Here is a 13,831-nt window from a genome sequence, read left to right on the forward strand (position 1 = left end):
CCTAGAATAAATCATTATTAACATTTTGGCAAATATTCGTCCAGACTTCTTTTTACTACGTGTTTACATATGTATGCATATGTGTGTATATTAATGTATGTATATAAATGCATATACTTATGTATATATACACACACATAATACACATATGTATACATAATCATATACCCATAAATACATGTGGACCCCCACATGTCTAATTTTCTCATAAACTAACTCATTCTGTGTTATGTGTTATACCACTTGAATTTTAGCAATATGTTTTAGAGAACTTTCCATGACAGTAACTGTACAGCTACCTCACTATTTGAGGATTAATTGCCCTGGCTCTGCACTCTGGTCTAAGTTCATCATTCAGGGTTCTGCAGGACAGACACTCCTGGAGCGGGTAGAGGTCTGGCGTGGTATGTGTTTCTACTTGAACACATCTGCTTGTGTTAGTGGGAAGAAGTCTGAGGGGCTGAACCTTCTCTCTAAGAGTCCAGGGCAGGGTATGATCCAACTCAGGTCTCGTAAGCCTATATGACCTTCTAAATCAGAATGTCTCTAAGTGGGGCCCTGTAGGCATATGTACGGCATGTGTTATACAGAGTACATTCTTACTAGCATTCTTAGGAGCCTGTCTCATCCAAGTAATAAACTAGGAGAGACGCTTTTCTTTCTTTCTTCCAACCCAGCTTTGGTGGAGAAAAAAAGCTTGACTTCTGTGCATATGCACCAGCTGTGGTCTGCAGCATTCAGTGCAGGGCAGACCGTCCACTCTGGGGCCATGCTAGAGCTGAGTGTGCTGTGCTGGTGTGCCTTCCAGCTTACCTTGGGGACACATCTTGGTACAACATAGGGAGTGGAGAAAGGACCTGCACTTGTGGGATATTATGCTTTGCCTCCTATCCGTGTGCTCCTAATGTAACTGAGAATGTTGCCAGAATGCCACAGCTCAGCTCTTCCCAATTTAATAGCTTTTGTCTTTAGATTCTGGATATTTGTTTAGTTGTTTTATTACTGTTAATGTGGGTGGTTTGATTAACATTAAGACTATATCATGCCCGGTGTCCCTGTTTATTTTTGTATATATATATGAATATTCTGAGTTAAAAAAAATAATTCAACCTGTTTTACCTGTTTCAGGTTTGTGGATACCGGATAAAGCTTCACTTTGATGGGTATTCTGATTGCTATGACTTCTGGGTGAATGCAGATGCTCTGGATATCCACCCAGTTGGGTGGTGTGAGAAAACCGGCCACAAACTCCATCCTCCAAAAGGTTTTGTCACCTTTTGTTTTATATTTTAAATTCAGTAAAAACTCATTTTCTTACATGCTACATTAGAATTATTAAGAATTCAGACTTTATGAAAATTCAGATAGGCACAAATTTAACCTTATTATTCATGATGAAACCATGTTTATTAAAGTAAAAGAAATAAAAGTAGAATCCAACTTAGGAAAATAAAGTACATTCTTATGCTTATTTTCATGTAAAATAACATGAAATTGCGTGATACTCAACTTTGACTACAAATAATGTTTAGCTGCAAATTTCTATTATTAAATACGTACATCTTTGAAAAAACTGACTTGAAAAATTAGTTTAAATTAGTTTACATAACTAAGTTTAGCGTAAACTGGTTTAAACTAATTTTTCAAATCAGTTTTTCATTATATAGAAAATCCTGAGAAATTATGCATGACCGTATAGATCTTAATATTTAGGAGATTGGCAAGAAGACTGTAACACTAAAAATTGGCTTAGGTGGGGGGTTGAACTCATAGCAATTACCTTTCTTATATTTGAGTACTTTATATTATAGTTCCCCAGTGATTTTCCTATTTCATGTTTACATCAAAGTTCAAGAATAACAGATATCGTCTTTTTCACTGTCTCCCTAAAGTATTCCTTAATTTTTTTTTGAGACGGAGTCTTGCTGTGTCACCCAGGTTGGAGTGCAATGGTGCGATATTGGCTCACTGCAGCCACTTGCCTCCCAGGTTCAAGCGATTCTCCTACCTCAGCCTCCCGAGTAGCTGGGATTACAGGTGCCTGCCACCATGCCTGGCTAATTTTTGTGTTTTTATTAGAGACAGAGCTTCACCATGTTGCCCAGGCTGGTCTCAAACTTCTGGCCTCAAGTGATCTGCCCACCTCGGCCTCCCAAAGTGCTGGGATTACAGGCGTAAGCCACCGTGCCCGGCCATATTCAGTAATATCTTATTCCCTTCTTTTTCAATCATTACATTTATTTTTGTTTACTTTATGTCAAAAATTCAGGTTACTGGGTTGATATTTTTGGCCTATCTCAGGACTTTAATGCATTAGCCATCCCTTTGTTTTAAGTGAAAAAATAATGGTATTTTATTATTTAAACAAATGGTTTAAATGTTTTATTATTTAAAACAAATGGTACTTTGTTTTAAGTGAAAAAATAATGGTATTTTCAGATAGCTGAAGGATTAAACAAAACAGCATAGAAAAGGTGAGGGTGAAAAAGAAAATCTGTAAGCCTTTTCACGAATTGATCTCTTATATATGGTAAATTATTAGCTGTATTTTTCATGCTGCCTTCTGGACTTGAATGAATGTAAAATAAAGCATATTCACAGATAAAGTAAGATGCTCAATTTCCTTTTTAAAGGAAATGTTAACTTCAATGAAATTTTAAAAATTAAGGGGAGGACATTTCCCTTATTGTAATTTGCCAGCATCCTTACTTCATAAACCTTTAATTGTCCTACTTGAAGTGATAGGCCAAAAAGATTTTACCTGTTTCATTTCTATTATTTCCACCTTCCCACTTGTTCCTATAAGTTAGTCTTCCCAAAATAGACTAGGTGAGAGAAAAATAAAGAATTTTGACTATTGTAGTTCAGTATCTATACTGCTGAGGAATTCTACCTAAATACTGGTAGAAATACCCTGATAATAAGTGTCCTGGGTATAATACATATTTGTTTCCTTGTTCCTTTTCTTTATATCCATTACCATTCATTCAGAATTGGAAAATAATGATACAGTTTGTTGAAAATAAACATAGTCTAAATATACATAGTTATGAATTATGAGTTAAATTTTGTTTATTTAAAAAGTCGTTTGATTGATTTTGGCATGTTAGAGATAAAAGTGGGACTGGAAAACTAAGTGTAAAATATTTTGGTATTTGAATCAGTCTGTTCATATGTGCTTACTCTAGGATATAAAGAAGAAGAATTCAATTGGCAGACTTATCTTAAGACATGTAAAGCTCAAGCTGCTCCTAAGTCATTATTTGAAAATCAGAATATAGTAAGTACATACAAAACACGTTTTCTTTCAAAGGAAGAAGTTTTTTGAGTGTCTCATAGGATCAATTACAAGTGATAACAAGGAACTATAATAAATTTTATTGCCTTGGTAAATAGAGTACTCTTAATTAAAGTTTAAAATTAGCTTAAAATCTTCATGAATAAATATGTTTTATAGCTATATTATGGTTGTCTCTTTTATTGCATAGTAGAAGACAAGATAGTACAAGATTCAGGTGAGATTTACAATTAAGATGCATAAAAAATTAAATTGGCTGAGATATTTTATTGTTATTATCACTTATATGGAAGTGCTGTTCAAATGGGATTCACATAGCCAGATGAAGGTAGCCCTGTTTCAGTTTACATGTAGGAGGTCACTGGAGACTGTGATGTATCTTCACTCTAGCTTATAGCTTTGTTTACAGTAAACAAAAACAATCTGGATGTGCATGTCTTTTCTACTTCTTGACCTGTATTCCCACTTTCCGTAACATGTTCCTCCATTGGCCAACTTGATCCATGACATTTTTCTTTTCCCAAGTTCTGATCTAATTGGAAAGAATAAAGGGCAAGCCAGTGGAAAACCAAAATGCCATATTTACAGATGGTCAGAGCTGAGTTGGAGGATGTGCATGGCTTGTATCTGCAGACAAATAAGCTTGATTCTGAGCCCTAGAATTGAAGAGATTTAATTCTCCTTTCACGCCCATCCCCCAAGCCTGGAGAACACTAGACCCTTGAGGAGCAGAGTGGAAACTGGGCACCCTGCAGCCTAGCTTTCTCTCTAGTATGATCAGTTCCTCTTTCCCAGAGTCACCAGGCTGGTAGCAGTGAGTGAGACAGTGGGGAGAAGCAGTAATGTTTCACTAACAGCATTCCCTTCAAATGGAAATAAATAAATATCAAGAGCAGGAGAAACCTCCTCACTCCAAAAATCTTTCATTTGGAAAACAGCATTAACCACTTGGTTTGAGAGCATCAATCTAATGGCTGAAATATTCTCTGATTTAATCAAACACAAACCAGGTTGGATTACAGAACTGACAAATTGTGTTTGTGTGCATGTGTATGTGTGTTTAGGTTACTAATAGTGTTAATGGGCCAGCTTATTATTTTAAAACATCTTAATTGAGAGGATAGTGTAATTGCCGAAGTGTAACAGTGCATTGTCAGTTGGTATTCTCTGTCAAAACTTATACCAGGGAGGAAGGTCAGTTGGGTGGAAAACTTAGCAGCCTGCTGTCTCTGCTCCAAGTTTCCTAATCCCTGTCTGGTTCTCTGATGATGACTTCAGTCAGGGATTTGATTAACTGCCTTGAACGGTCTTCCTAAATTCTATGCATTGCCAGCATACAACTTAATCTTGGGCTCTCCATTTTGTATCTAAGAGACAATTAATTTTTCCATTTCTGGATTACCTCAGAATACTCAAACATTTATGATCAGAACTCGGATACATTTCAGTACTTAAATGCATAGTAGAGATTTCTGTATAGCATTAGTGCCTGTTCCATCCATTCAGACACAACTTATTCTAACATTTTCAGATACACGGCTGTCTACATTTTTGCAATGATAGTTGTATAATTATAGTAAAATGAGAGATAGCATCTATTTTGCCTAAAGTAGTTAGAATAATATCCGTATAATTGAGTCTAACAGAGGTTTTTGTTTGTTTGTTTGTTTTTTGTTTTTTGTTTTGTTTTGTTTTTAGGGAAGGAATGACTTGTGTGTTGTGATTGGCATAATTGGTATCTAGATATACTAGTCTATAATATGTAGAGATAGATAGATTAAGATATTATTCCTCACAAAAGACTGTAAGAGATTTTATATATTACTGTACCTTAAGCACTAACTCTTACAGAACTTTCATTGTTTTTGTTCCATGTTCTGAATGACTGATTATCTATGGATTTCTTTAAGTTACCAACTATTTTGAATAGCTGTGTACATTCAACAGCCAATTCTTTTGCTGCTATTAGGAATAAAATGTATCTGTAGTGTTGAGTAAAAGTTGTAATAATTTGCAGCCTTTCATATATGAGGATGACCTACTTTCGGTAGAGTACTCTTTTGAGAGATATTTTCAGAAGTGGGAGTGAATTTGTACTGACTCATGCACATTTTTAACTTGATTAAGTGCATAGTTTGTGTGAGTAATTTTCATTGTTAAGTCTGTAATCAAGAAAAGAAGGACAAAATGTGAACTATATGGTGAATAAAACTTGCCTACCTATTATAGTTTTTTAATTAAGGCATCAAAACACACGTTAAAATTAATTATTTTAAATTCTGTGAGGTGATGGATATTTTCGTTTTGAGGCCCAGATAGCTAATTGGGTGTAGCAGTAGGACTTTTTTTTTTTTATTGCTGCTTGTTGGAAAGCGACCGTGCTGTGAAACTGGCATATGATTTTTAAATTATGTGAATACAGCAGTGGATGCTGGGCCTTTGAGCAGGAGGTGCAGAGAGTGTGCAGGTCTTGCGGTTGTTAAGTGTGTGCTTATCTCTAATTAAATCTGTGTGTTTCCATAGACAGTGATCCCATCGGGCTTTCGAGTTGGTATGAAGCTTGAGGCAGTAGACAAAAAGAATCCCTCATTCATCTGTGTTGCTACGGTAACAGATATGGTGGACAATCGTTTCCTGGTACATTTTGACAACTGGGATGAGAGCTATGACTATTGGTGAGACATTTTCCGTTGTTGTGTGCTTTTAAAAATTTAATGTTTATCCAAGTAAACGGTTTAAAAACAGTAATAGTGCAACGCTTATAACAAAAAAAACCAGTGTTCTGCCCCACTTTTTCCTATTACAGATTTTTAATTTTTTACCTGTTCCGTATGGGATATATTTAAAATAACATCCTGTAATTTTGCTTTATGATTGGTGTTTTAGTTGACTTCCTACTATGGAAGTGCAGTCTGCACACTCCACATTCCCAACATATGTTCACACGTATTTTAATCTTCCCTTCTTATTTGCATGCCCACCAGCTAATTTAAACATTCGTAATAGCTGACTACAAAATATATTGAAGAATATTATTTTTAATCCTTCCAGTTTTTAGATATCCTGCACAAAGTTGTAAAAGCAACATATTTTACAATTATGTAATTATAAAATAATTATAATAAGGCCATTATATTTTGATTAAACAGTTGAAATAAGGATTTTTCATACCAAATTCATGTTCATTGATTGCTGTAATTCAGTTTCCTGGTAAAGGGCATTTCTAAAGTGTTTAGTTCCTTCTAGAGTACACTTGAATTGAGAACATTTTAGAGAAGTAACAGATATCTTTATAAAATACAACTTGTGTTATAGGATAAGTGAATATTAACTCATGTAAATATTGCTAAATGTCAGAGAAGTTTGTTTTTTGACCTTATTTTTTAGTATCTATATATTTAAACATTCAATAGACACATCGATAATTTCCATTACTTCTCAGATGGGATTCTTAGATACTCATCAGTTTTACTTGCATTGTTTAAAAAAGAGGAGATGTTGAAATTCATTTGCTATTCATATTTTTAAAATGCTTTCTATTATATGTTACCTACGCTTTTTGCAGAATTTTTTAAAAATGTAGACAATTAGTTCCATGGTTAGATTACACAGACCCAAGTACAGTTGGCCTTCTGTATCTGTGGGTTGCACATCCATGGATTCAACCAATCGCAGATCAAAAATATGAAAAAAAGAAAAATAGCAATACAATAATAAAAATAATACAAATACAAATATACAGTATAACAATTATTTACATAGTTTAACTATGTAATTTACATAGTATAACTATGTAAATAATTGTATAAATGCTGTGTAAATTCATAGCATTTAAATTGTATTAGGTATTATCAGTAATCTAGAAATGATTTAAAGTATAAAGTAAACAGAAAGTTGTGTGTAGGTTATATGCAATTACTATGCCATTTTATAAAAGGGACTTGAGCATCCTTAGATATTGGTGTCCAGAGGGGCTTCTGGAACCATCTCCTGCTGATACCAAGGCATGACTGTGCTTTCGAATATTTTTTTTGTTTTCCCCAGCTTTTTTCTGCAGAGCATAATTTTTCCTTATAGGACATCTTTATATTCAGTTTATAATAAAAGTTTTTCATTGAAATACAGTCAGTTTCTAACATATACAAAAGTAGAATAATAGAGCAGCCCTGCTGCAACCTTTACTCAGCACCAACAATTATTGACTTATATCCAGTATGTTTCCTCTGTATTCCTACTCCTAAAATCCCAACTCTGGGATTGTTTCGAAATCAATGACAGATATTAGAGCATTTCAGTATATGTCTTCTAAAGAGAGGAATTATTTTTATTTTTAAAAAATAATAATAACTATGATATTACTAACATACTTAAATATTTCTCCCTATTGTTTTAGTGGGATTTTGGTTTATTTTTAGCTTGATGGTTTTAGGTCCAATAAGGTGTACACCTTGTGATTGCCTTGCTTGACCTCGTTTAATTTACAGATACCTATTCCTCTCCTTTCTTCCTCGTTGATTGTAGCTTTTGTTAAAGACACCAGGTTGTTCATACTGTTGAGTCTCACAGTTTGATTTGCTGATTGAAACCTCATCTTATTTACTGTGTTCTTCTGATCCTCCTATTTACTGTAAATTGGTGGTTTTTGTTTTACTTAAAATTGTTGGGCCTGCACGGTGGCTTATGCCTGTAATACCAGTAATTTAGGAGGCCAAGGTGGGAGATCACTTGAACCCAGGAGTTTGAGACCAGCCTGGTCAACATAGCAAGACCCCTGACTCTACATAAAAATTTCAAAAACAGTAAAGATTTTCCATACATATTTTGAATGGGTGAGTGGATGAGAAAACTTTAACTTTGGAAACAGTCTAAATCTGTCCTGAATCAAACCTGTTTGTCTCCTTCTGTGCTTGGTGGGCTATGATGATGGCACTACTAGGGCGATAACTGGGCTCCAGGCCTTTTCTTAATAAATAATGCTAAAACAATGACTAGAATCTGTTGAAATGAGAATATTTTGTTTTTAAAGTTATGGTTTATTTGGGGAGGATTTTTTTAAAGCTTTTGCCTGATTTGAGCAAAATAGGTGAATGTCAGTTTATTTTTGTGGTCTCATAAGTATTACAGTGTTTTAAAGGTGTAAGTTGCTGATTTGACATAAGATGCGTTGCCTTTGAAAACATTCTTGTGGAAAAAAAGTAAGGGGAGAGTCTAGAAGAATTCGCCACATTCATTTTTCAATGCCAAATGTCTAGGGAACAAACAAGAAGGAACCTGGGTTCTAAAAAAGATCCTGGATTCTAAAAAGATCCTGGCCTCTAAAAATACAAAGAAAAGAAAAAAATTGATCTCTTTTAACTCGAGTTTTGTGCTTTTATGAGCACAAACTAATTATTTTTAGGATGGAATGTACTTTGAGGATTACTTAGACTTCCAGCTACTGACATGAAATCATTTTTTGTTAATTGTCTGAAAACAAAAACTGTGTTTTCTTCCTCAACATGCAGTTGAGGCACAATGGAAATTGTTTAAGTGCTCTGGAATTTCTCCACTTTTACTAAATATTATGCTCTTTGATCTTTGAATTTTGGAATAGTTTTTATCTGCATAAATTACTTCGGTATGTAATTGAGGTTACAGATTGGGTTGCCTTTCCCAATTTAAAATAGTTTGGAAATGAGATATTTTTTGCTTTGAACTGAATAGTAATTCTGTATCTCTTTTTTACATTAGTGGGAATTTGAAAATATATATGTGTCTGTATACATTTGTGTTACTACATGTTTAGTTGCAATAAAACATTTCTAACTTCCAAAGAGGAACATGATAAAAATTTATGTAGGACTGAAAAAGTAGTTTTCTATGAAAGGAAAATAGCATATATTAGAATAAAAATGGCTTCACCTCTGGGTTTCTTCTGTGCTTTTGTTACTGATAGTTGGTAGCTGTTCGATTCTATCTCCTTGACAGTTGTTAGATTTAGGAATAATCCTATATATAATAGAATATTGCCACTAGAAAGGACTTTAGGGACCCAGGAAGGTAGGTCAGTACCACGGGGAGGGTACCTCCAGGTTACTGTGCCCTCCCGCCACTGCAGCCTCTTTCCTGATTATCTGCCTGAAGATTGGGCTCTGGGGCAGAACACAAAGAGAACAGTCACCTCTTTTCTTCCAGGCACTAGGAAGGAACCTTTCTTTTAAAAAATGTTGTTTTCATGTACCCTTGTCTTTTGGGATCCAGGAAGGATTGACAACAGGATTTGGCCCATTGTTTAGTAGAAGGCCTAAATGAATGAGGTTGCAGCTTCAGCCATTTTTTATTCCATTATACTTTGGTGTCCCAGTGGAGTCAGGGCAAAAATTAGCAACAAAAAGATCTATGAAAAAGAAAAGGGTTGTTAGTGAATTAGAACAAATAGAGCAGTGGGCCTTTTCCTAATTGCCTGTAAGTGTAGTGTAAACTTTTTTTTTAGAGTTGAATCTCTTTTACATTTACAGATTAAGAGCAATAGTAATTTTATGTGTCTCCCTAAAATCATGTTGAAAAGTTGTCAGTTTCTTAGAGCAGTGTCAGTTAATAGGCTTGTCACTATTTGGTTAAATTTGGGAAGCACTGGTTGGTGGTGGTGATGGGAAGGCCGTGGAGATGAATGGAACCTGGGCTGTTCTGAACTTCAGCTTTGAGGGGCTCACGGTCTGGGGAAGGAGAGAAACTAGACACCACTGTCTTGGCTGCAGGGCTAGGTGGTGGTTAGTGCTTAATTTTTAGAACCAACCACTTGGAGGAGTGATGGCACTTGGAGGGAAGGACTGACTCAAGCTCACTGGAGGGCTCTTGGGGAGAGCTTCTTAGAGGACATGGGGATTTAAGCTGGACCAAGAAGGAATGGGTACTTAGAGGTTGGGATGGAATATTCTTGGCTAAGGAAAGCACTTGCTTGTGTTTTGGCCCAGGGGTAGGATGTGTTTGGGTAATGGCAGCCAGTTTATTCAGTGCATTACTTAACACTTCTAAACTTTAGCTGTCTTCTGAAAGGGATTAATAATAATACCTGTCCCATCAGGTGTCGTGGGGATTAAAATAAGAGTTTTAGGAACAGAAGCTGATTTGCAAAAGGTTGAAGAGCGATAAGGGATACTAAGCAGAGAAGTTTAGTGCTGAAGGCAAATGGATTATTGCTTAAGAGGAAGTTGACTTCTAAGGAGGGTTCCCTGCACCATGAGCATTTTTGAGCTTGGTTTTTAGGCAGAAGGCAGGAAGCCACTGTGGAGGGAGAGAGTGGAGATTTCTGAAACTGTGGGTAATACTGGTGGCACCACGTCTCCTAGGAGCAGCTAGCCTCAGGAAGAAATAAACTTTCTTTTCACTCAGCCTGGAGAAAAGGAAGAAGTAAAAGGAAAATTTGATACGAGGGTGATGAGATGCTGTCACCTTTATCTCTTCCAAGTATTCGTTGTGTTAATGAAAGATTTTAAGCTTGAAGCAAATTAATAATATTTCAAACAGCTACTGTGGGTAATAGAATTGGACATGGATTAGGGATGGAAAGGATCACTTGATGACTCAGGCTGATGAGGTTTGGGGTTTAGTAGTAAAGTGCAGAGTAATGGAGGCCCTGAAGAGTTCACATATAAGGGGAGCCAGGAGAGTTGGGTACTGAGTAATAAATTGGCAGAGTCATCATGGTCTGTGTTATAGGCAGTGGAGAAGCCAAGTGTCCTGTATTTCTTCAAATAATCTAAACCACTCTTGCTTAATGGAGAGACTTTGATGTTTTCCATAAGTAAGCATCTTGCAATGTTCTCCTTTGACTCTGCCTGAAACTGCAGAGCCTAGCATGTGTGCGTTAGTTTTTATTTAGCTTTTGGCTGTGACTGACAAAACCAGAATCCCTTTCTTTTCTACCCAAGTGCTTGGTGAAATCATTTAACCTCTTTGATTTCCATAAAATGAGGATCTTCATGTCTCCTAACTTTATCCTTATATCATAAGCATGGATTTTTTTAAAAATAGATTATTTCTTTGGTTTCTGGCCCTTTTAGAATTTACTGTCTGAGTCTCATTGGGTCTTAGCAGTCATTAGCAGTGAATAATTTGCACTTATACATGAAATGTATTTCAAAAATTTGAAATGGAGACTTCTTTCATGATATACATAAAAATCCAAAAGAAAGGAAGAGTACAGCAATCAGTGTTTTGTCATACTTTTTACCTTTACTTGTTCTTCATATTTATTTTCAGTTACATTTCTACTTTTGAACACTAGATGGGACTAAGAGATGACTTGTTTTACAATAGTAGCAGAAAGGCTATCACAGCCTTCCAACTTTTGAGTGAAGTGTTGTTTGCTTATTGAGAAAATATAAGTAAAATAGATAAAAACAGTAATATTTTTATCTTCTCTATTGAGACAGCTTCTTTGTTTGAAGTGGTGACTTTGATCAATATCTAGATATTATTTAAACTTTATATTAGATTCAGATGGTACAAGAATGAGTGACCATTAAGAGACCACAGTATTTTCCTTAATTGCAGTTTGTATATCCAGCAAAATCAAAGAATAATATTCAGTGTTTCTACTTTAAACACTGTGAGTCCGACAGATAATTAGAAAAACTACTGTCTAAGTTCTATTAGATTGAGAAGGAAAAAATTAAACAAATATTATATATTTGTTATTTTTTCATTTTTTATGATGCTATCTATGAATTAACATCCTTCCCTAAAATAAAGGCAGTAAGACATTAGTAATAATCCATAACCAAAATGATTTTTTTAGGAAAACACTAGGATATCTGGAAGTAGAGCTCCTTAGCCTTGTTTGTATAATTTATAAAAGTGCATCTTAATGAATTGTGTATTAAAATATCTTTTTTGAAAATATGTATTATAAAAAATATAGTGATTGCAGCATGAACTTGGCATTGACCTAGCAGTGCTTTTTTTTTTTTCATATTCCTAAAATAATGACCAGAAAAATAGTTTGTGGTGGGAACAGTATGAGATAACAACTGAATAAAGGAAGAAGCCTTTAAGTATTAAGGAAAAGGTATTTTCTACTGAAGTAAGTTCTGAGAACAATCAGCATTCAGTAGTGGTTGCATGAACTCACCATGTATTATTGTCCCAGGCTGCGCCTTTAGAAAGTTTGGCTTGGTTGACTGTGTGCTAATCTCACCCACTTAGGACATTCTGTAGAAAATTATTTGTTTCACTATTCATAAGACTTCCTTATTCCTTGGAAATTCCAGCCACACTGTTACCTTCCTGGCTTTCTGCCTTCTAGTTTCCCATCAAGAGGGCTGTGTTGAGATTTCCTGATCTCAGTATAGACTCAACAGACCTCCTAGTTAATATAGCAAGACTGACTGGACTCCTTGGCATCTTTTAGACCAACATTTTCCAGACTATGTTCTGCAGAACACTCGGGTTCCATATGATGTTAATAGGCTGAAACAAGTTGCATGTTGAGAAGAGGAAAACATAGCAAAAGTATGACTAGGAGCAAGGAGTTAGATGTACCAGGTATGCATGCCGATAAAGAGGCTTTGGAAAAATAGATGCTTGACTGTAGTAGAGATGACAGAAAGGAGAAGAAAGAGGTAAAGAAAAGAGAGTAATAGTTTGTCTTAATACCTGGTCTCTGTTATTCTAATGGGTAACAGAAATAGCATGTTGGTTATTAAGGATGATTGGGCTCCCTGCCTTTGTACATTTACCCTTAGCAATGCTGAAATAATTTGTTTGCCTATGTACACACAGTCTAAGTTTATTGTTCCACATGATTTTAATGAATCTAAATTATAAATTTTAATGATATTATGTTTGCATTTTTGCTGTAGTTGAAGTTATAGGATATAACAAAATTTGTGGGGAAAAGAAAATTGCATGATGTCAAATCCATATAATGTTTATCTAATAAAAATCCACTTGGTATTAATATATTAAAAAGTTCTTTGGTTTAGCATTTTTTTCCAAATTAGATTGATTGTAATAAATAGAACTCTCTGTAAAGTGTTCGTGATCTCTAGTTTTCTTTTTATTTTACTAGTTTTTGTGAGTTTATCCTGATAACTGCAGTTTTTTAATTTGTGTAACTTACAGGTGTGAAGCATCAAGTCCACATATTCATCCAGTTGGTTGGTGTAAAGAACATAGAAGAACCCTTATTACTCCACCAGGTGTGTGTTTTTCAATGTGTCTAATACTATTCATAGACTTCAAGAGTAGGCAGACTTTTTCTGTAAAGGGCCAGATAGTAAATATTTTGGCTCTGCAGACCATGCAGTTTCTGTCACCACTACTCAAAACAGTTGTAGTGCAAAAACAGCCATAGACAATAGGTAAACCAATGTGCATCGGTGTGTTGCAGTAACAGTTTATTTACAAAAACAGGCAGCTGACCTGCAGGCGTTAGTTTGCTCACCCCTGATGTACTTTCAACTATATTAAGTATTGCCTTAGTTCATAACAGAGTCTCAAATTTTGTCTTTCTTGGAAAAAAAAAGTTCTGTTTTAAAAGATCTTTCATTT

At 35.1% G+C, this 13,831-nt stretch overlaps 1 protein-coding gene across 12 annotated transcripts in view; it reads left to right on the forward strand.

Moving 5' to 3' along the window:
• Nucleotides 1-13,831, forward strand: part of L3MBTL3 (L3MBTL histone methyl-lysine binding protein 3) — a 123,092-nt gene that overhangs the window by 47,258 nt on the left and 62,003 nt on the right. For all 12 annotated transcript variants that reach the window (XM_024249141.3, XM_063724981.1, XM_024249139.3 and 9 more), the window contains 4 exons: nucleotides 1,129-1,264; nucleotides 3,189-3,280; nucleotides 5,822-5,973; nucleotides 13,403-13,479. In XM_024249141.3, coding sequence (XP_024104909.1) covers nucleotides 1,129-1,264; nucleotides 3,189-3,280; nucleotides 5,822-5,973; nucleotides 13,403-13,479 — 457 coding nt within the window. The remainder of the gene's footprint in view (nucleotides 1-1,128; nucleotides 1,265-3,188; nucleotides 3,281-5,821; nucleotides 5,974-13,402; nucleotides 13,480-13,831) is intronic.

This window comes from Pongo abelii, chromosome 5 (assembly GCF_028885655.2).
Source record: "Pongo abelii isolate AG06213 chromosome 5, NHGRI_mPonAbe1-v2.0_pri, whole genome shotgun sequence".
NCBI classification, from domain to species: domain Eukaryota; kingdom Metazoa; phylum Chordata; class Mammalia; order Primates; family Hominidae; genus Pongo; species Pongo abelii.